The following is a 19,621-nucleotide window of genomic DNA, read 5'->3' as shown; positions in this document are numbered from 1 at the left end:
CGGGACGCCGACCTCAAACGTGGCGTACGAGCCTAAATGTTCGTCCGGTACGCCGCTACGTTTCCTGTCTGCAGAAACACAATTTCCTATGGATCTCAGGGTCGTGCGCGTGTGTGCGCGTGTGTGTTTGTGTGCGGCTCTTCCTGGCAGGCGCTCAGGAAACATCAGTCGATAAAGAGAGGAAAGAGAGACGCAGGGGAGACAGACACAAAAGGAGACCGTAAAAGACAGATGACAGGTGACATGAAAGGGAGAGAGAGATACAGGGAGGAACGGGAAAAACTGAGCCAAAGACACGTATGGACGGAAGATGAAGTCATACCATCATGAAGCAAGGCCGACTTTGCTTTGTTTCGGAGTGAAGTTGACGGTTAAAGACTATTTAAAGACATGCAAAAATGTTCTGTATTAATATGTCAATATAGCCGAGAAAGATTTAAAGAGAAGAAGAATGTCAGTGTGCATGATCATGAGGAAATAATGTGTTGGTGCAGATCAGATGAGTGTCAGGGCGAGGCTACATCACGGGGAGAGGAAAGAGGATCATTTGCAGTGAAAGTCAGAAAATGTAGGAGGAGAGGTGTCAGTAACCGTGCCCTCGTGTGTTTGATCATGCAGAGAGTCAGAGAAAAGGAGAAAGCACAGAGAGAGGAGGGAGCAGGGCTAGGGTTAGGGTTAAAAAGTGTTTATTAATCAAAATAGCGTGGAAACAATGTGGCAGTGAGGAAAACTTTGGTGCAAAATACGACTGATATCAAAATAAAGCGTTACAGTGGGTTTGTGCATGCCAGTCCAAAAGGGAGTTCAATACAAAACAAACTGTAAGTGAGTGCCAAGGTCAAAAAGAAGAGAAGCTGGTGGAGAGATTATTGAGGAAAGGTTACAGTTAATGTCTATGGAAAGGAGCAGTAAAGTAAAGGCTTCTGAGCTGTGCATCATCCAGGCAAGCCTGTTGATTGGACCAAGAATTTACAAATTAGAGGAAAAGGAATTGTGCAGAATGAAAGTTGTGCAGGTGATTTTGTAGGATAGCTAAGGACGATCTCATCTGGACCCGTCAATACACTGGAAAGGCACACTTTTGGGTGGCCGGGGGTGCAGCTGTGTGAATGGTTCTTACCATCTCTCGGGGCAGGAACATGTCTTCCTGCCGTAGAACTACCAGACACACGCTCTCTCCCTGCCGCGTGCTGCGCAGCATACACACCAACTCCTCCTGGCCCACACCTGCGATGTCCACACCGTTTACCTACACAGACACGGACACACACACACACACACACACACACACACACACACACATTAACACGCACGATTAATAAGTCAATGGTCCGTGCATGCAGAGACAAGCTGTCAACAGCTCGGAAAAGTGGTGAGACCAGCTTCTGACCAGCTTTGCTTTCTGGTTGAGGTTTCTGGAGGCTCAGTGGAGCAGTGTTAGTGAAATTTTCGGGTGCAACATGGTGAGATATGAAACCCAAATAAACACTTGTAAATAAACAAGTCCACCTCCAAAGCACAGCACCGCCACACGAGGCAGCGTTTCAGTGTTGAAGAGGCCTCCAACTCCCTATTGGATACTATGGTTCAACTATCAACGTTCTCAGGTTTCAAATGGTAATCGTTTCTGAATGAAGTCAGCGTCCTGTACCTCCAGTATTCGGTCTCCAGACTGCAGGCGTCCGTCTTTGACAGCAGCTCCACGTGACAGGATGTTCTTGACTAGGATGGGGCCGGGGCCGTGCACTGAAGAATCTCTGGTCACCACAGTAAAACCCAGACCGTCTGAACCTACACAGACACACACAGAAGGACAAAACATAAAGAAATATACTAACACACGCCAGTGGTAATGGAAAGTAGAGGTTAAGTACAGTGTGCAGGGCAACAACAGCACTTTGACTATTAATCATATAAACACTCTAATAGGCTCTCCCTCTCTCTCTCTCTCTCTCTCTCTCTCTCACTCTGGATCAGTTGCTTCCATTCTTAAATTAAAAGCTCATCCTTGAGAATTATACCCCACCCCCACCCATTACCCGCCACACACACACACATACACACACCTTAAAGTACTAGTGAGAATTTCAGTACAGTCTTGGTGACTCAGCTACTGAGTGTGATAATTTAAAGCCTTTAGAGATTGTAACTCTGTGTGTGTGTGTGTGTGTGTGTGTGTGTGTGTGTGTGTGTGTGTGTGTGTGTTAAGCTGTAGACTGCTCTGTCTGCAGGTGTAAAGGTTTAAAAATGGGTTCAGGTGTGGGGCAGAGAGGAGGAAGAGCAGACGAGGCAGAGAAAAAAGAGGGATGAATATAACAGAAGGGAAAGGAAGAGTGAATGTTCTGGAAAGAGAATTGATGAAGATTAAAATGCTCTGCTAATCAGGGAACACACACACACACACACACACACACACACACACACACACACACACACACACACACACACACACACACACACACACACACACACACACACACACACACACACACACACACACACACACACACACACACACACACACACACACACACACACACACACACACACACACACACACACAGGGGCTGCTTTGTGTTTTATAGACCTCATTTCGTCTGGTCTCCTTAGCAGAGCCAAGTCAGCAGTTTGGTCCGGTATGAATTCATATCAGCAGAAATGAGCAGATCAATAAAAGCTTAATAGACCCTGAAGAGAGGGAATCAGAAAGATGGAGAGAGGAAGGAGAGTTTGCCAGAGAAGGGAGGAGAGGGGAAAAAGCCATAAAGAAATGACCACAATGCCGAGCTAAAAGCAGGAGGAATAAAGAGGGTCAGTGACATGCAATCAGAAAATGAATAGACTGCATGTGAGAGGGTGTGAGCCATAGGGACACAGTGTGTAACTTAAACACACAGATAAGAACCTCTAGATCTATATACTGCATGAATGTTGCGAGTAAATATTTACAAGCATGGCACAAACGGTTTGCCAAAAATGTTGTGCTTGTATTTTGACGGTAAGTAAACTTGTGAAGAGGTCCTGAACGTTCAATGTTTGGGGAGAGGCAGGATCTGAAGGAGAACGGATGAACGGAAGGAAAAAAAGAACATTCTGTTGAAAGAGATCAGAGGTCAGAGGTTAGGAGAGAGGAGGAACGAGTCTGCCAAAACATTTTCCCTTTTCGGTGAACGCCCGCACTAAGATTCGCTCAACGGTTCAGATCTCCTGACCCCGTATCGCAGACCTTTTGTTCTGTAGCCTGGCCTTCCTCACCTTTTTTAAGATCGATCCTCAGCCTCCGCCCGGCTCTCTTATTGGACACCAGGCTGGAGAGAGCGGGACCTTTCTTGAGCAGAGGGCTCTCACTCCTCCCCTTGGAGACCTACAGTGGGATGTTGATGGTGCAGAGAATTCCAGTAAGCTTTACAGAACTAAAAACAAAAATCTACAAAGTACCGAGCCAAAGAAGTTAGATGTCAACATTGGATTCACTCAGTGCCAAGTACAGGTGCTCTCAAGTACCACTGTGCATTTTCTCTAACTTCCTACACAAGTTATATTGTCCAATCTTATGTACGCATTCAAGAAACTATAGAATCCTATCTAAAGCACAGACAGATCCCAGAGAGTAGTGGGCTCCATCAGCGGAGAACAGAAGGGATCTGGAACCACTGATTAGAGCTGATGGCTTTGAACAGGCAAGAGTGTCTCAGTCTCTATGGTGATGAAGAACCCAATAGCCACTTAAACTGCGTTTCAAAGTTCTTTCGCTGAGGAAAAAAAAGAGAAACTGCCAAAACATGCATCTCAGGAGTATTTCTATTATCTATTGTTCTTTACTGAAGAGAGCCTGTGCAGACATCACTCCTGAGTAAAAGGAGATAATAAAAAGGCACAGAAAGGAAGCTTGGATTGGCTGAGGGAAAATACTCTCCAGTCTCACAAGGCAAAAATTAAATTCTGTGGCCTGAATACCAAGCATTTCTCCTGACAAAATCCTCTCAGCACCTGGATATACCACCTCTATAGTGAAACCATCTGCAGCTGCCTCATACCAGCGCGAGGTTTCTCAGTGACCAGACTGGGGGAAGTGTGAGGGGTGAGGAAGTGACACAATGACAAAACCTGAGAATATGGCGCCAGCATATGGCACTGCAGGTGAATCCTACCCATGCTGTTTCAAACCAGTCCTTACGTGTTCTCTCTGCGTGGGTTTTGTTGTTTCCACTGAATGCGACCCACCCAGGAGTGGGCAGGCCGAGCTGGGTTGGGTCCAAGTTAGGGACGTATGTGGAAGCTACAGTATGTGAGGATTTAGAGGGAAATGTATAGTAGAATGAACTGCTTGATAGACCATATGTATGCCAAATTAATGACTGGCTCATTTTGCTTTAGAAGACCTGGTGAGCACCAAGTTCTGTCAAATCTCATTTCAAATCTTTGTTGTTCGTTATGACGAAATGTTTTGAGTCAATCGCTTGTTTCTTGGAAGCATTTTTAAATGTGGTGAAGAAAAATACCAAAAAAAAGACAACAGAAGCATATTGTTCAAAATGGTGTACAGTATGATATCTAAGTTTGACTGTATTAGAAACAGACTTGTTGGCTTGTAACTCACACTGCTCCACGACATGTGACACAGTAGCAAGATTCAGCATCTTATATAGTTTAGTTCTATTTTTACAGCATTTGCGTCTTAATATTGCTTACAATCGTTGCTAAGCAACTGTTGACACTATGCCAGCTGGATGGGCATGTCACCATGACAATGGTACAGAGGACACAGTTAGTTGCTTTCAGCAAAAACAATGTGTTGAGAAATCTAATAGATAAAATGTAACTGAGAATTAATACATGACATGATGTCATATGTCTGTTTGCAGCAGAACAACTTACACTGACAGCAGCTTCCAGACTAACGGGGTCCTCTGCCAGTCTCATGGCTGGACTCTCAGGAGGTTTAAAGACAGGTTTGGCTTTGACAGGCGGAGGCGGCTCTTTGGTCTTGGCAATTCGGGGGCTGCTGTCCGGACCGTGACCTTGGCAATACAGCTGACCGATCAGACCCCTCTCATAGCGCTCTTTGTTGGGGATGGGGACCACTTCCAGACGGACAACCGGGGAACGCATTGCCTGACGGAACACTTCCTGGGCTCTGAGAGGAAGAGGGAGAGAGACAAACATACATCTTCAGTGTTTTAGATAGATTTTTTGTAAAACTAGGAAAATTATTTATTCTACCTAAATTGATGAGAAGTCAATGTCATCTGTGACAAACCAATTAAATTAATCTGTATAACGTTAAAGATAGTGTGACGTGAAATATGCGTCCTTAATTTGTCTGAATAATGGTAAAAACCCAGACTGGGATCTCCTGCTGCCACTATTAGTACTCCCGAAGAATCTTTATTAGTATGTCAAAGCTCATCTTTAACAGCGGGGTGCCTCTGTTATCTGTATCAACTGCTGCTATCATTGTTTCCGTCTCCATCTTCCCTCTCGCAGCGTGTTGTTGTCTGTCGTCGCCGAACTCCAGGTTAAACTGAAGGCAGGGCAGGAACGGCGAGCACACAGCAGGAGAGGGAACACACGACCGTGACACCTGGACAGTAAACCGCTATAATCTCATGATCTACAAGGGAGATAATTTAGCAGAGAATTAGCTTTTTTATCGGATTAGGCTAAATGAGTTAGAGGAGCCGTTGTGTCAGGACCAATCAGTGCTCGCCATCATTCACCTCAGATCACCAACAGAGAAAATCAGGTTTATTGTAATTCTATTAGATTAGACTCCTATTGTTTCCCGCCTCAATTATTATTAGATACATTAGGATCACAATATTTCCGTAACCTGAAACTATGTTTAGAAAGTCATGTGTGAAGGATATGCCTTTTTAAAAGATTTACGTAACCATTCATAACAACTAAATGATTCATTTAAGGAATCTTAGCAGTGAGTCCATTACACTTATTTAAGGCCTATTGTTTTTACTTGCATTTGCACTGGAAGCATTATGCATTTTGCTAAATAGAGATTATTTATGACTGAGGGACTTGTAAGTAATTACAGTATCCAGGGTGTGTGACTTTCACACTGATCCACTGCTAACGGGACCGTTAATGCATTTTAATGTGGCATCTTCTCCAGTATTATTTGGCTCGAGCTGTGAAAGCCTAAATGAAATTAGGCCTGTAGAAAAAATGATGTCATAAACATGTTCTGTAGCTCACTTCCATGAGGATCAACAATCCGTGCACTGATTAGGATAACGGACTGAGGGATAAAAGAATGATTACTGGGAATAGAGCCCTGCCCTCCCAGGTGTTGTCCGGGTGCTCCACACACTAATTTATCCACAAATTAAGCACACACACACCCTACAGAGAGACTGGACGTGAATGTGGTATCTGGTAATGTGTGTGTGAGGACCACTATACACCGATGACTTCATTATTGTTCATGTTTGGACATGGTGTGCATGTTCAGATGTACTAATTCTATTCTAACAGGCTTCCTCAGTACAGCTGCCAAGCTGGGACAATGTGTCTGTGAGTGAGAGAGAGAGAGAGAGAGAGAGAGAGAGAGAGAGAGAGAGAGAGAGAGAGAGAGTGAGAGTGAGAGTGAGAGTGAGAGAGTGAGAATGAGAGTGAGAGTGAGAGAGAGAAGGAGAGAGAAGGAGAGAGAGAGAGTGTGTTGTGCTTTGAAACTGTGCTCATCAGTGGTTCAGTGTACTTTTGGCGGCCCATTAACACATTTAACTGGACCGGGCTATCTCAATACATATGTCTAAGCAGAACAATATTGGTGTGTGTGTGTATGTGTACATTTATGTGTGTAAGATCACCCTCAAAATGCCTTTTAAATGGTCTTTCTGCCTCTTCTAGGTCTACCAAGTGGTTTGTTACATTGACACTCTTACTTGCAAGTGTAACTGTATCTGTGTAAGTTTCTGTTTTTCAGTCCTTCTTCCAAGTCACATTTGTATGCAAGTCGGTCAACAGTTCAGGACGGTTCACATCTTTACGGGGGTCGGTGTGTAAGTCGGGCATTCGTAACTGGGGGACTGCCTGTGTATGAGTAAAACTGTGTGTGTGTGCATGTGTGGCTGTGAGCGACAGAGAGAGAGAGAGAGAGAGAAACCAGAGGGAGCCATACACCTGTCTTTGAACAATAGGTGTAAATGGTTCCAGTGCTAATCCGTTTATCAACAATACAGCATAAAACACCTCACAGATAATCTTATTACTACACTGAACATGGACTATTGTGTAGATTCCATAGAAACAGACCTTGATCACTATAATATCCACATCAGTGCTTGCATCTGTGCCAATAGTTTTTGTTTTGTACATTTGACCGTGCTGTAATCACGACACGTCCTCCTGCTGTGTTAACATGCTGCTACCTCAATGGTCCGGTGCAACTCTGCCAAGAAACATCTAGTTTCTAAACCAATCTCTGGAGACAGAACCGTTCCTTAGAGGGATGAAACAAGCCAAGCAAACCCGTACAGGCCAGCTCCGACAGAAACACACACATCCAAACGTACACATGTGGAGAAAGATAAATTAGCAGGATGCGCTTCACAAACATCTGCTACAGAGCTCGCGTTGTCGTTTTCTGTGATGGCGGCACCACAGTGATGTGAGCAGAATAGAGACAAGCTGTATATTAAAGAGGACCAGAGGGACAATGGGAAGGACATAGGAAGGTTTTAGAAGGGACACACCCTAAAAGACAAAGACAAGATTCCCGCTCTTGTTAAGAATTTCTACAGACGGTTTAAGGTTTAGGTTTTTTTGTTTGGTGTACGACATCACAAACACACAAAATGGTGTCCCACTCACTGGCTGAAGGTCTTGTCCAACAGGTCGGTGTGGTTGATCTTGACGATGCACTCGTCCTCGCGGAACAAACCCTCCTTCCGTGAGCGACTCTCCTCCTCCACTCCTCGGATGTACAGACCAAGAGAGCTGACAGGTGAGAGAAGGAGAGAGCAGGAGGAGATCACACACTGAATCAGGGTGTTGCACAGGGCACACAATGTGTCTCATACTTCACCATAAAGCAATCAATTGAAATGTCAATAACAATCATAGGATGCATTCCCAGTGAGACATTAGGAGGCTTTCACAGATAGGAGCTGCTTTTGTCTACACTTGCACAAGCAGACGCATAAATATACACACACACACACACACACACACACAGACAGACACACACACACACTTTCTTTAATGACCTTGTGGGTGTGTCACAGAAGGCTGATGAGTCTAATGGGGAACCCACAGAGACCCTCCATATGGTTTATGTAGACAGACACGCACATTGACACACTTTTCATTTCTTCCCGGCATTGTCTGCCGACGCTCCGCTGGGGATCGCTATCAGTGCTTACATGATCCACCATTAACCGCGAGACGCCAATCTGGCAGCGCGACGGACGGCCGCAACGCGAGTTGTAGTTAAACAACAGTAGGAGATGTGAGGACGTGAGACGGGATGACAGATGGAGTGCAAGGGGAGACACGGAGAACACGCGAGGGGACAAGTTTACAGCCAGCAGGTGAGACGGTCAGATAAACTAAAGTGTCGGCAGGAAGACGAGACAATTGAAAAGGGCTCGCAGACAGACATCTTAACTTATCAGGAACTTCTTTCTCTCCCCGTCTAGCCTTTTTACATTTCCTCACCAAAACACAGCTAAAGAGAGACACTAGGAGAAAGGGAGAGAGAGATTGATTTTCCGTTCAGGAGACGGACAGGGTCAGGTAAGTCATGAGAACAGGCGTTAACCTGCTTTGCTTGAGGAAATTCCACTCCACTGCCAGATCATCACACACCCAAAAAACAACCACTGCACGAAGATCTGTGACTGCTCTTCCTTTCCACTGTATGTGCGTGTGAGTATGTATATGCGTGTGTGTGTGTGTGTGTGTGTGGTTGCCAAGTTTTGGTATTGTGGTGTTGGGGGATAAATTCTTTACAAAGGCAGCACAGGATTACCAGAAAATAGCTTGTTCATGTGCGGTTGTAGCCCCACCAACAGAAAAAGCATATTTCAGGGTTGAAGAATGAAATATTGGTGGGTTTGAATCTGACGAAGTAAAACTGACATATGGTTGGTTAGGGGCGGGTTTCTTTTAGAGTTATGGACAAATGATGAAGTGTTGTGACGTTATATAGGAGGCAGAGTCTAACAGGATGTCAGCCACTTGATTGTGCTCGGCGCCGTGTTTACATACGGGCGAATCAATCCGTCAGAAGCAAAGGGAAGTGCTCAGTCAAATCTACAGGCTTTACGATCCCTTCTCGTGTCTCCAAAACATTCATTTCGCCGAAATCTGTCAGTGTTTGCTCACAGAAACTTGCGTTCTTACAAATATTTGCCTTCACACTTCGCAGCCTTGATATTTCACGGCACATGTGTGTGTGTGTATATATTTCAAAGTGTACTCGTGCACGTGTGTAACTCACCGCCCGCTGAGTGACGAGCTGTAGGGAACGACGTGAATTCCCAGTGGACTGTCCTCTCCCAGGATCTCCACTATTCTGGTCAGGCTACACAAACACACACATATCAGAACAGACAGAAAAATGAGAAGTTAATGCATTGACAAAACTGCAAATAAACATTAAAATATATTCAATTAAAAACTCAAAATGGATAATAAGACATCAGAATAGCTTTTTTAACTCGGACTTAAAACATAACTTTAAACCCAGCCATTAGAAAAGAGACCGCACACATATTGTTGACAGTCAACAAATGAACAGAGCAGTGTGTGTGTGTCAGGACCTTTCTGTGCCAATCATCTCTATGGGTTAGATCCTCTCTTCCCATCTCTCCATCTGTCTACTTATTTGGATTATTCAAGTGTGTCCTCTTTATATTCTGTGTGTATAAATGTGTGTGCATGTTGATGTCTTTGTTTGTTTGATTAGTTTATCTATCAGAGCACAGCCAATAATCCTGCCCTGACCTTCTCTTTGCTCCCTGTCTCTGCATGTGTGTGTGTGTGTGTGTTTCTGTCTGGGTTTGTCTGAACTTAGTTTTGTGCTAGTTGGATCTTCTTTCTACCTCTCTTTCTCTCATCCATCCATCCATCCATCTCTAAGCCCCTGTGAACAGCAGCGCAGACACTGATAAACAAAACTCAAGTGTGGGCGACTGGATGATGAGTGGAACAGGGGAGGGATGCAAAGTGAGAGTTCTGTGCGTGTGTGAGTGTTTCTGAGTGCATTTGTTTGAACTTAGTTTGTGATGGCACACACACACACACACACACACACACACACACACACACACACACACACACACACACACACACACACACACACACACACACACACACACACACACACACACACACACACACACACACACACACACACACACACACACACACACACACACACACACACACACACACACACACACACACACACGCCGCCTCATGGCCACTCAGCAAAATACGACTTAATCCAGACAACACAAAACAACATGGGACGACGAGGGACGGTGATGGAGACAGGCAAGGACAGAGGAGAGAAAGAGGGATGGATGGAAAGTAGGTGGGGGGAGTGTAGGGAGGGAAGGAGAAGGAAAGGAGAGAGGATGAAAAGAGAGAACAGAGTGGGGCAGTAGGAAAAAGGCAATTTGAGGGAAAAGCCTAATTAAGGGAAAAGGAGGAACAGGAGGGGTGGGAAGAGGGAAAGCAGAGGGAGGGAGAAGAGGGGTGGAAAGAAAGGGAGCGGCAAGGCAGCCGAGGGAGGTCTGGATGCAAGATATAGTGAAATGATGGGAGGAGGAGGAGGTCCTGAATTAATTAGACAAGGCTAATGAATAGCATTAATATGAGAGGAAAAATAACATCCAGCCTCCCTCCATCCCTTCCTGCTGCTCTGCACCTCTCACACTCTCTCTCTCACACACACACACACACACACACACACACACACACACACACGAGCACTTGAGATCCATTTGCTTGTGGGTTTTTGTAAGATGTTTGACAAGGCCACATCAATGCAAAAATGGAAGCTAGGGCGAGGAACACAGAAAATGGTTTGCGACTTTGGGGAAGAGAGCGAGCGAGAGAATAGGAAAGAAATAGGAGTAGAGCCAAAAAGAGCTTTCTGTGTAAGAGAGAGAGAGCGAGAGAGATGAAGAGAGCAGGTGTTCCCCTTAATCCACCTGCCACTTCACTGATCCTCGCTATGAAAGACAGAACACAGACGCGAAATAAAAAGGAGAGAGTGCATTACCAAAGCACTCTCTGCATTTCACCCTCTCTGGCCCTGCTCTTTTCTCTTCTTCTCTCCTCTGCTCCTGCTCTCTTTTGAGCTGGGTTTCAATGTGCCGTGCAGCAGAGACGCGGGGAGCAAAAGGGATGCAAATCAGCGGATACAAACACAATGCCGCGATCGGGTTAATTTATGCGACTGCACAAAAGCATTAAAACAGGGCCCGGTTATTGGGTCTTTGATGTTTGAATGAGAGGACGACGTCAAATCAGGATCAATACACCGTTGGTATATGTATGTACAGTATGTGTGGATGCAGCTGCAGCCCGATTGAGAGAGATGAACCTACATTGATTATGAAGCGAAGGTGAAATATCAAAGAAGGATCTATACCCAGATATTACTCGGATAAAGAAAAACACATGTTAATTGATTATATAAATATGTCAGGATTGCTGTCAACATGGTGTAGTCCAATCTGCTGGACCATATACGGTTGTTGTCTTGGTCACAGCCATACAAGCAATTCATACAACTGCTGCTCTATTGTGAGATCAAATCCAACCACAATTGATCTTTGTCTAGTGATTGTTAATAAAGTTAGAGTCAATAGTTTAACGGCGCCCCTGCAGAGTTCTGATCACAATGCAGTAGGACCTCTATAATGTAAACACGTGCAAGTGGTGACACCAGATGTTACAATGTGCATAACACCACAGATCACATATGACTGAATTCAAGATGGAACTGGAACTGACTGACTGGATATATATAGAATATGTAGGAACGTTTCAGGGAAAGAGAGAATATTGAAGGTGGCAGAGTCAGAGAGACAGACGAACATATGCATATAAAGAAAAGAGCGACCAGAGAAAAAAGGGACTGATGAAGGATGGGAGTGTTACATCCCCAAATAATCAAAAGTACAAATAAAATGATGAAAACCCTCAAAGAAAAGCCGTGTTCACATTGAGTTGGCCTTGCACGTGTGGTAAAAACCCTTCACCTTTCTCCTCTTCTAAACACACTCTCCTAAATAAAGTCTCCATTACAGCACCTTATTTCACAAAGAAATATAATATGCTGGCCGTGCTATTTCAATAAAGCAATTTACAGTAAATCTGTTTTGCTGTATAAAAAGGGCATTTTGATTCAAAGGTAATGAGTTTTCTGCTGCCAGTGCGGCGGCCGTGTGGTTAAATTATGACGAGCTGTGAGTGTATTTATAGGTGTAGTTTCACACAGGCAACCGTACATACAGGGAGAAGGCAAGAATGCACTGTATGTAGGCACGTATAGACACACACACATACACACATACCCACAAACACACACTTAACTTATGCCTCACTGTTCCAATATTTATAGCGGCATTCACATACTCATTTTAGACTTTTTTGCAATTTCAAGGATCATTTCCCCACAGACTACAAAAACCATTACATCACTTTACATTACTCACAGCTGAGATGGTGTGTGTGTGTGTGTGTGTGTGCGTGTGCGTGAGTGTGAGGGCTACACACTGCGAGAACATATGGCCGTGCTTGTCTGTGTGTGTCGGCGTAGTCGTTTGTGACTTTGATGTGGTCATTTATGGGGTCTGTTACGCGTTTAGAGCGTGGACTCCTTCATGATATGAGAATATGAAATGAAATACAGTAACAACTTGCAATATAGATAAAAGTTACATTCACAGCACCGAATTGTATGGCAACAGAGTTTAATAAACTTCAAATTTTCCTAACCAGATTTAGTGAAATGTTTGAATATAGATTTGCTTAAGATTATGATCATCACAGTAACTTATGCCATGATTAGATATTAAAGTTCAATTCTGTTGAAAGCTCAGATGCTGGCAGGAATCTTTTAACTGAGATATTTTATGTGTGCGTGAGACAATATGTGTGTCTAATCTGACTTTGTTCTGTGGTTGCGACTGGTTGCTATGGAGAAGAGAGGTTACACCAACTAACACTCCTCGCTCTCTCTCTCCACAGCTCCTTCTCTCCCTCTTCTTTATTTCCACTTCTTTATTTCTGAATCCGTTTCTGATTAACTGCACACACCCAATGACCTGTTGCAGTTTTACCAATGATTAATGCAACGTGAAATAAAGAGAGCGGGATCTCAGAGGTCAGCCTTGTCAGAATGCTACATTGATCGCTGATGTAATGCACTTAGCATTATTTATAATTGATCCGCTGAACTGCGCTGCTTTGGTTTAGTCACACTTGTGCAGAGATTTTGGCCTGTCGGTGTTGCTTGCTTAAGGCTGCTAATGATCAGTTTGACTCTGACGCCCAGGATTAAAACAACGGTTCTTAGTCTCAGCATTAGCATAAAGATCATTTTGAGGAAGATTCACCGTATTATCTAAACCACTTGTATATGTGTGCAGTTTCACGAGACGACGAATGACTGTATATTACATCTTGGTGTGTGTGTGGCTGCATGCCCTGATCCTATTTTGTCTTTGTAGTGGGCTGATAATTGAGCGCCTTTACACCGACTTCATCAGGGCCTTGATCTGGATTAGAATGCATCTTTAATGAAGGGAAAGTAGGACACACACACACACACCACACAGAATTGTACACAAACAAGCACAGGCAGAAACTCTCCTCGCATAATATACTGAGACATAGAGAGAGAGCGAGACGGTTGGTGACTTATGTGCAGTGTTTAATTGAACTGGGTATTAAAGCCGTTCTTTAAGATAAGCCAACAGCTCGATAAATCAAAACGCTTTATTACTGTACAAACACTGACCTGTCATTGAAGTTGTGCTTGCCTTGGGGCCGCTCCATCCCTGCAGCCTTCTCCACAGCAGGACTAGCAGCCTGCAAGTAACACACACACACACACACACACACAAACAAAAAGTTTGAGAGAGTAAAAGACATTTGAACAAGAATAACAAAAGAAAAATCTGTCAGGGACTGCAAAGGTTGGAAGTTTGACCATGTAAAGTGCCGCCTTCTTTGGCTTTGATGAGTAAAGCGCAACTCCATATATACAGTAATAGTCTGCACAACAACCACTTGGGCTTCTTGATAAAAAATGAAAAACACAGGGAGAATAGGTTCAAGAATGAATGAAGTGATGAATGAAAGAGTTGTTCAATTGATGGATGGATGATGTAAACAGCAATTAATAGTTGAAGACAAGAAGACAGAATTGTCAAGCAGTGATAAATAATATCAATTGGTATGGCAGTTGAGACAGGGAGACAGAGAGAGAGAAAGAAAGAGAGAGAGCGAGAGTGAGAGCGAGAGAGAAAAGAGAGAGAGAGAGAGAGAGAGAGAGAGAGAGTAAATATGAGCCAAGGGAGCTGTAATAATTAGATTGTACAATGACAAAGGACTGACATGGAGTGTGTGTGTGTGTATGTGTGTGTGTAGCACCATTCCTCGCTCACAGTTGACTGATGAATCACGTTCCTGTGTCTGCCTGCACACACACCTGCATGTAGTAAGTAAGTAAGAACTTGTACACTGCTCTGGTACAATGCATCTGTAGTATTTGTCCAGCAAATAGCAGACTGGAGATAGGACAGTATAAACAAATATATGTCAAACACACTCATTTGTGCTTGACAGCTTTTAGGCTAATCAATGTGTCATAAAGTCATGGTTATACCCCTTTTTGGTAGGACAACTTGTAGGTTAAATATCTACCCTGATAACCCCTGATTCTCATTCTACAATACATTTCACATACAGTATATACATCATCTAGAATAAAATTTGATTCACAAATAAAATGTCCTAATGTGCACATATATGTCACATGTGTATATCCATGTTGTGTGTGTGTGTGTGCGTGTGCGTGTGTGTGCATCTGACACACAAAGGTCACCAAGGATCAATGTTTGTCAGGGGCACTAATGTACTCTTAACATGACCCGTCACCTTTGACCCCCTGACTCTACCAGTACATGACCTGCACCATCTGTGAGAGAGGGGAGGGGAGGGGAGGGGAGGGGAAGGAAAGGAGGAGGAGGAGGACAAGACGAGTGTGCGGTGAAGAGAAGAGACATAACAGTAAAGATGCAGTGACCGACGGACCACAGATGAACATATGGATCCTATATGGTGCTCTGGCCTCAGATGGCATCAGTGAGCTTAATTAATAAATGGATGACAGATCAAATTAATTATCTTATCCTCTTTGTCAACAGCCAGCCGTACATTAATTGGAAAGTGTTGTTACTGTATGTTAATGTATGTGTCATTAGATAACATGTAGATGGCATGTAGACTCTCATTAAGAACAAAAGCCAGCTAGATGTATGTATATTGATAGCACATGTATTATATATGAATTAAGCCCATATTTTGTATCACGCCACGTTATGATAGATAGTGCAAAACAATAAGTTGTACAATAAAGCAACACTCTTCTCCGCGTTTACGTCTAACTAATATACTGGGCAAGGAATCAGCACAGCATTACAGAATAACACACGGAAGCCATATTAATAATCTAAGATCCATTTACATAATAGACTTTAAAATGCCTTTAAAATGGAATAGAAGTTCAAGCATCACTGCCTATTTGCCAATATTTTGGTTATTAAAGATAAATATATACCATTACATATGCTGCAGATCATTACTGGTGTAATTAGAAACTAATGATATAACTGGAGTGGTGACTGTACTAAATGGAATCCTTCCAAAAACTCTGCTCAAGTTGGGCCAGGAAGGTAAAAGAGAAATAAATACAATTTCAAACACAACAAACATTGTTATTGCTGTGCTTGAAATTGTTGGCAAGTTTTTTTCTGAATATTGACTTGATACAGACTCAGTAGGCTGAGGAAACATAAGAGAACCCAAGAGACAGAGTGACGTCATCATAATTGTGTTTTTCCAATCGTAAAAATCCAGTAAATAAAAAAATATAAACACACCATAATAACAAACTATATTTTCCCATAAGTGGTTATTACAAATACCCACTGTTTCTACTTTACTTCTCTGCTTTCTTACGCCTACTTCTTTACTATTACTGAGTGCAGTTGAACTTTTCTTTAAGTCAAACATTAGGCTGCTGACCTTGGACGGCCCAATCAATGCTTCATAATCCGGAAGATTAGTGACCGTCCCAAAAAGCAGACGACACAGAAGTCCATTTTTCCATTTTAACTCAATGATGGATAATCCCACCTTGAATAATTACAGCTATAATAAATGGGATGCTCGCGTTTAGTCTTTGTAGGCCAATCTAATAAATGCTGAAAGTGGATAAAAAACAGTGAACTATTAGTGATATTACTAATTACTGAATAACCAATCAAGCTAAGTGTTCCCCTGAAAACGCTGCCGGGGCAAGCATGATGAATGGATGGGAATGCATGTTGGAAATGGTGTGTGTGTGTGTGTGTGTGTGTGTGTGTGTGTGTGTGTGTGTGTGGTAAGTGGATGGTGGAAGGGCTCTCTGTATGCATGAATGATGATCTGAATGTTTTCTGATAAATAGCTTGTCAGGGATCTAACACACAAAACTCATCAAATGATTGGATAACTTAATTTGTTAAAAAGTTCCAAAGTGCAGTAATACCGTAAATGCAGTTAGTGAACAGTTTGTGTTTTTAAGTTACAAAATGGGGAAGTTTAAGACGCGTTACATTTACATGATTCAAATCTGATATGATTTAGTTTTGGCCAATTTACTCGAGCATGTTAAGGTTAAACTTAATTTACTTCATAAGATGAATAGAAATGTATGAATGATGAATGGCACAATAGAAGCTTGATATGTAATGTAAAGTAAGAATAGATAAACATAAACCATAAACTAAGTGCAAAGACTACAGTAACTCCTTCAAGCATTTACAACAGAATGCTAGGAGGAGACAGAAATCCTTCTTTAGTTACTGCATTATGCACTTAGAATCAGAATCATTGGACATAATCAGTAAATCGTTGCGGGAAGAGCTCAAAGGTATTAGGGGAAAAACATTGAGTCAAAGAAAAGCACACACACACACACACAAATCAGTGGTACAGTGATAAATAAGCGCTGTGTTGCCTTATTAGTCCCTGTAGTATTCCTGGCAAGAGAAAATTAGTCCCAGCCTGATTAACACATCCCAACTAACCTGCACCCCTGTGTGTGTGTGAGAAGGAAAGAGCGAGAGCTAGAGAGAGAGAGAGCTAGAGAGCTAGAGAGAGAGAGAGAGAGAGAGATAGAAAGAGGGAAAGAGAGACAGTGAGAGAGTGGGGGAGGACAGATGTGAGATAGAAGGTGAGAGGGGTGAGGGTTGGATAGAGATAGAAGGTGAGAGAGATATTGTGTCTCACTGTACTCATGTGTGCCTGGCATTTGGAACGGAAGCGCTGCACCTGTAAATCTCTCTGAATAGAAATTAAATAAAGTGAGAAGACAGACTGGGAGAAAAGACAAAGCGAAAGAGGAAGACAGAGAGTTCCAGCGTGGAGAGTGCTCTCCTTCCACCGCAGCTCTCACCAGAAAAGGCCAAGTGACAATTTAAACAATTACACAGAGCCATTACCTCTATCTGAACCTGGCTGAGAGAAGACAGACCTATGATTGTTCATGTGTGTGTGTCAGGGACAGAGAAAGAGAGAGAAGGAGACAGTAAAAGTAAAGACTGTGGCACTGGCAGGAAACTATGAATGTGGAAGCACAGAGAGAGGGACTTAAGTTTATTTGCAGCCACCGGTGTGGTAGTTAGCGGGCACACAGGTGAGAGAGGGAGGAAAGAGCAGACCGCCGAGTGTGAGGGGCGATCAAGAAAGAGACGGGCAGAGAAAATAGCAGAGAAGGATTTCTGACATTTACGTGACGGCTGGACTAAACCGCGTAATTACTCCAGACTGAGAACGTCCTGGCTCTCCGCCCCTCATCTTCCACTTCACTCCCCCGTTAGCAAATAGCTGCTGTCGTGTCGGAGCGGACATAATATAATCAATTACCTAACTGTGTCGCTATGGATAAGGCTGTGGAAGTCGGGTTAATATACACTTTATAGAGGCCTAGTAAATACTTACGAGACCACAAGGGACAATCCAGTGCGAGACAACTGGCAAGCCTTGTAGCGTCCTATGCTACTGTTCAAAAAAACAAAAACACTTTGTTGTAGAATTGTTTGAAACCCTTAATGGAATCTGATAGGAATCTGCGGACGGATGCCTGCTTTGCGGAAAACATTGTTTCTCTGCAGCGCCTCCCACTGATGAAATCTGATTTAAGCCCACTGGTGACATGTCCCTGAGCTGATTCAACATTTTAAGAGATAGTCGAATCAATTTGCTGTTAAGACAAATGCATTTAAATGAGTAGAAACAATGATGAAGTGATGAGCGGCTAAGCAGTCGACGGTGTTGCCATCCGTCAACAATCATTCAGAGATCTTCATGACGCCTGCTTGGACTGGGAGTCTAGTTATAATGATAAAAAGACTCAGGCAACACAAAAGAATCTCAGCGGCCTCTCCACAGATTGCCACTAAACTTCAAACCGCTGTAAGTTTAATTGGAGCTATTCATGTACAAAATGACTGTCTGGACTCATTTTTATTCCTGGGTTCCTTACATGCTGACTAGCATCAGGACAGTGCAATCATGACAAACAGTCTATTATGCGCTGGTAAAGTCAAGTCGGTACAATCCGGATAAGACTGCATCAGGTGGGATGTTTACTGCAAGCATCAGCGCCACTGCTTGCGTCTTTATTGTCATCTCTTAAGCTAAATCCATTCCATGCGTTACTTTAATGGAAGGATAAATATTGCAGTGATTATGTGTTGTGTGGGAGTCATTTGCAGTTAAAACATCCAGATGAACAATACTTTGGCTAATACTTACATGGTTAAATGCTGTTTTGTGGGAATGAATGTGAAGAAAGCTCCAAAACAAAGCCGTGGATCGAAACGTTTGCCGATACAAAGCTGAAACTTGTACAGAGGCCGAGTTGGAATATTCTGTTTCACTTAGCAGTAATGTCCAATGTAGTAGTTGTTCAGAAAGCAGCACAAAAGCTTATGGTATTAGTTACAGTTGGAGAGGAAAATATGGGTCCCCAGGGAAAAAGGGAGAATTGTTGATTTAGACAAAGCTGTGCTATTATGCTTTAAATGAGACACAAAGAAACGCAAGGAGCCAACATAAGCTGCCTTAAAAGGAGACTTCATCCACAGCTGCTGTAGTTTGGTTAACATCTATGCATGCAGGCATGCAGGCAAAGCAGCAAGGACCCATCCACGCACACACACACACACACACACACACACACACACACACACACACTGGACAGGCCTACTGTGTAACCGACACCCAGTAATATTTCATCAGGACAGGCAGAGGAGTGATGAAGTGCAGTGAAAACCGAGCTAAGACGCAAGTGAAAGGTGTGCTCGGGTAA

The 19,621-nt window shown here is 43.3% G+C and overlaps 1 protein-coding gene across 1 annotated transcript in view; it reads right to left on the bottom strand.

Moving 5' to 3' along the window:
* Positions 1 to 19,621, bottom strand: part of LOC143007657 (partitioning defective 3 homolog B-like) — a gene marked incomplete at its 3' end in the record, with an annotated part of 73,701 nt that overhangs the window by 15,880 nt on the left and 38,200 nt on the right. The window contains exons 5-11 of the mRNA XM_076159074.1: positions 14,000 to 14,070; positions 9,461 to 9,544; positions 7,831 to 7,956; positions 4,879 to 5,137; positions 3,256 to 3,364; positions 1,652 to 1,791; positions 1,121 to 1,249 (exon numbers count right to left, since the gene is read on the bottom strand). Of these exons, the coding sequence (XP_076015189.1) occupies positions 1,121 to 1,249; positions 1,652 to 1,791; positions 3,256 to 3,364; positions 4,879 to 5,137; positions 7,831 to 7,956; positions 9,461 to 9,544; positions 14,000 to 14,070 (918 nt within the window). The remainder of the gene's footprint in view (positions 1 to 1,120; positions 1,250 to 1,651; positions 1,792 to 3,255; positions 3,365 to 4,878; positions 5,138 to 7,830; positions 7,957 to 9,460; positions 9,545 to 13,999; positions 14,071 to 19,621) is intronic.

Source organism: Genypterus blacodes, unplaced genomic scaffold (assembly GCF_046128005.1).
Source record: "Genypterus blacodes isolate CSIRO-AG114 ecotype Tasmania unplaced genomic scaffold, CSIRO-AGI_Gbla_v1 ptg000093l_1, whole genome shotgun sequence".
In the NCBI taxonomy this organism is placed as follows: Eukaryota; Metazoa; Chordata; class Actinopteri; order Ophidiiformes; family Ophidiidae; genus Genypterus; species Genypterus blacodes.
This window is presented reverse-complemented; position numbering and strand designations above follow the sequence as displayed.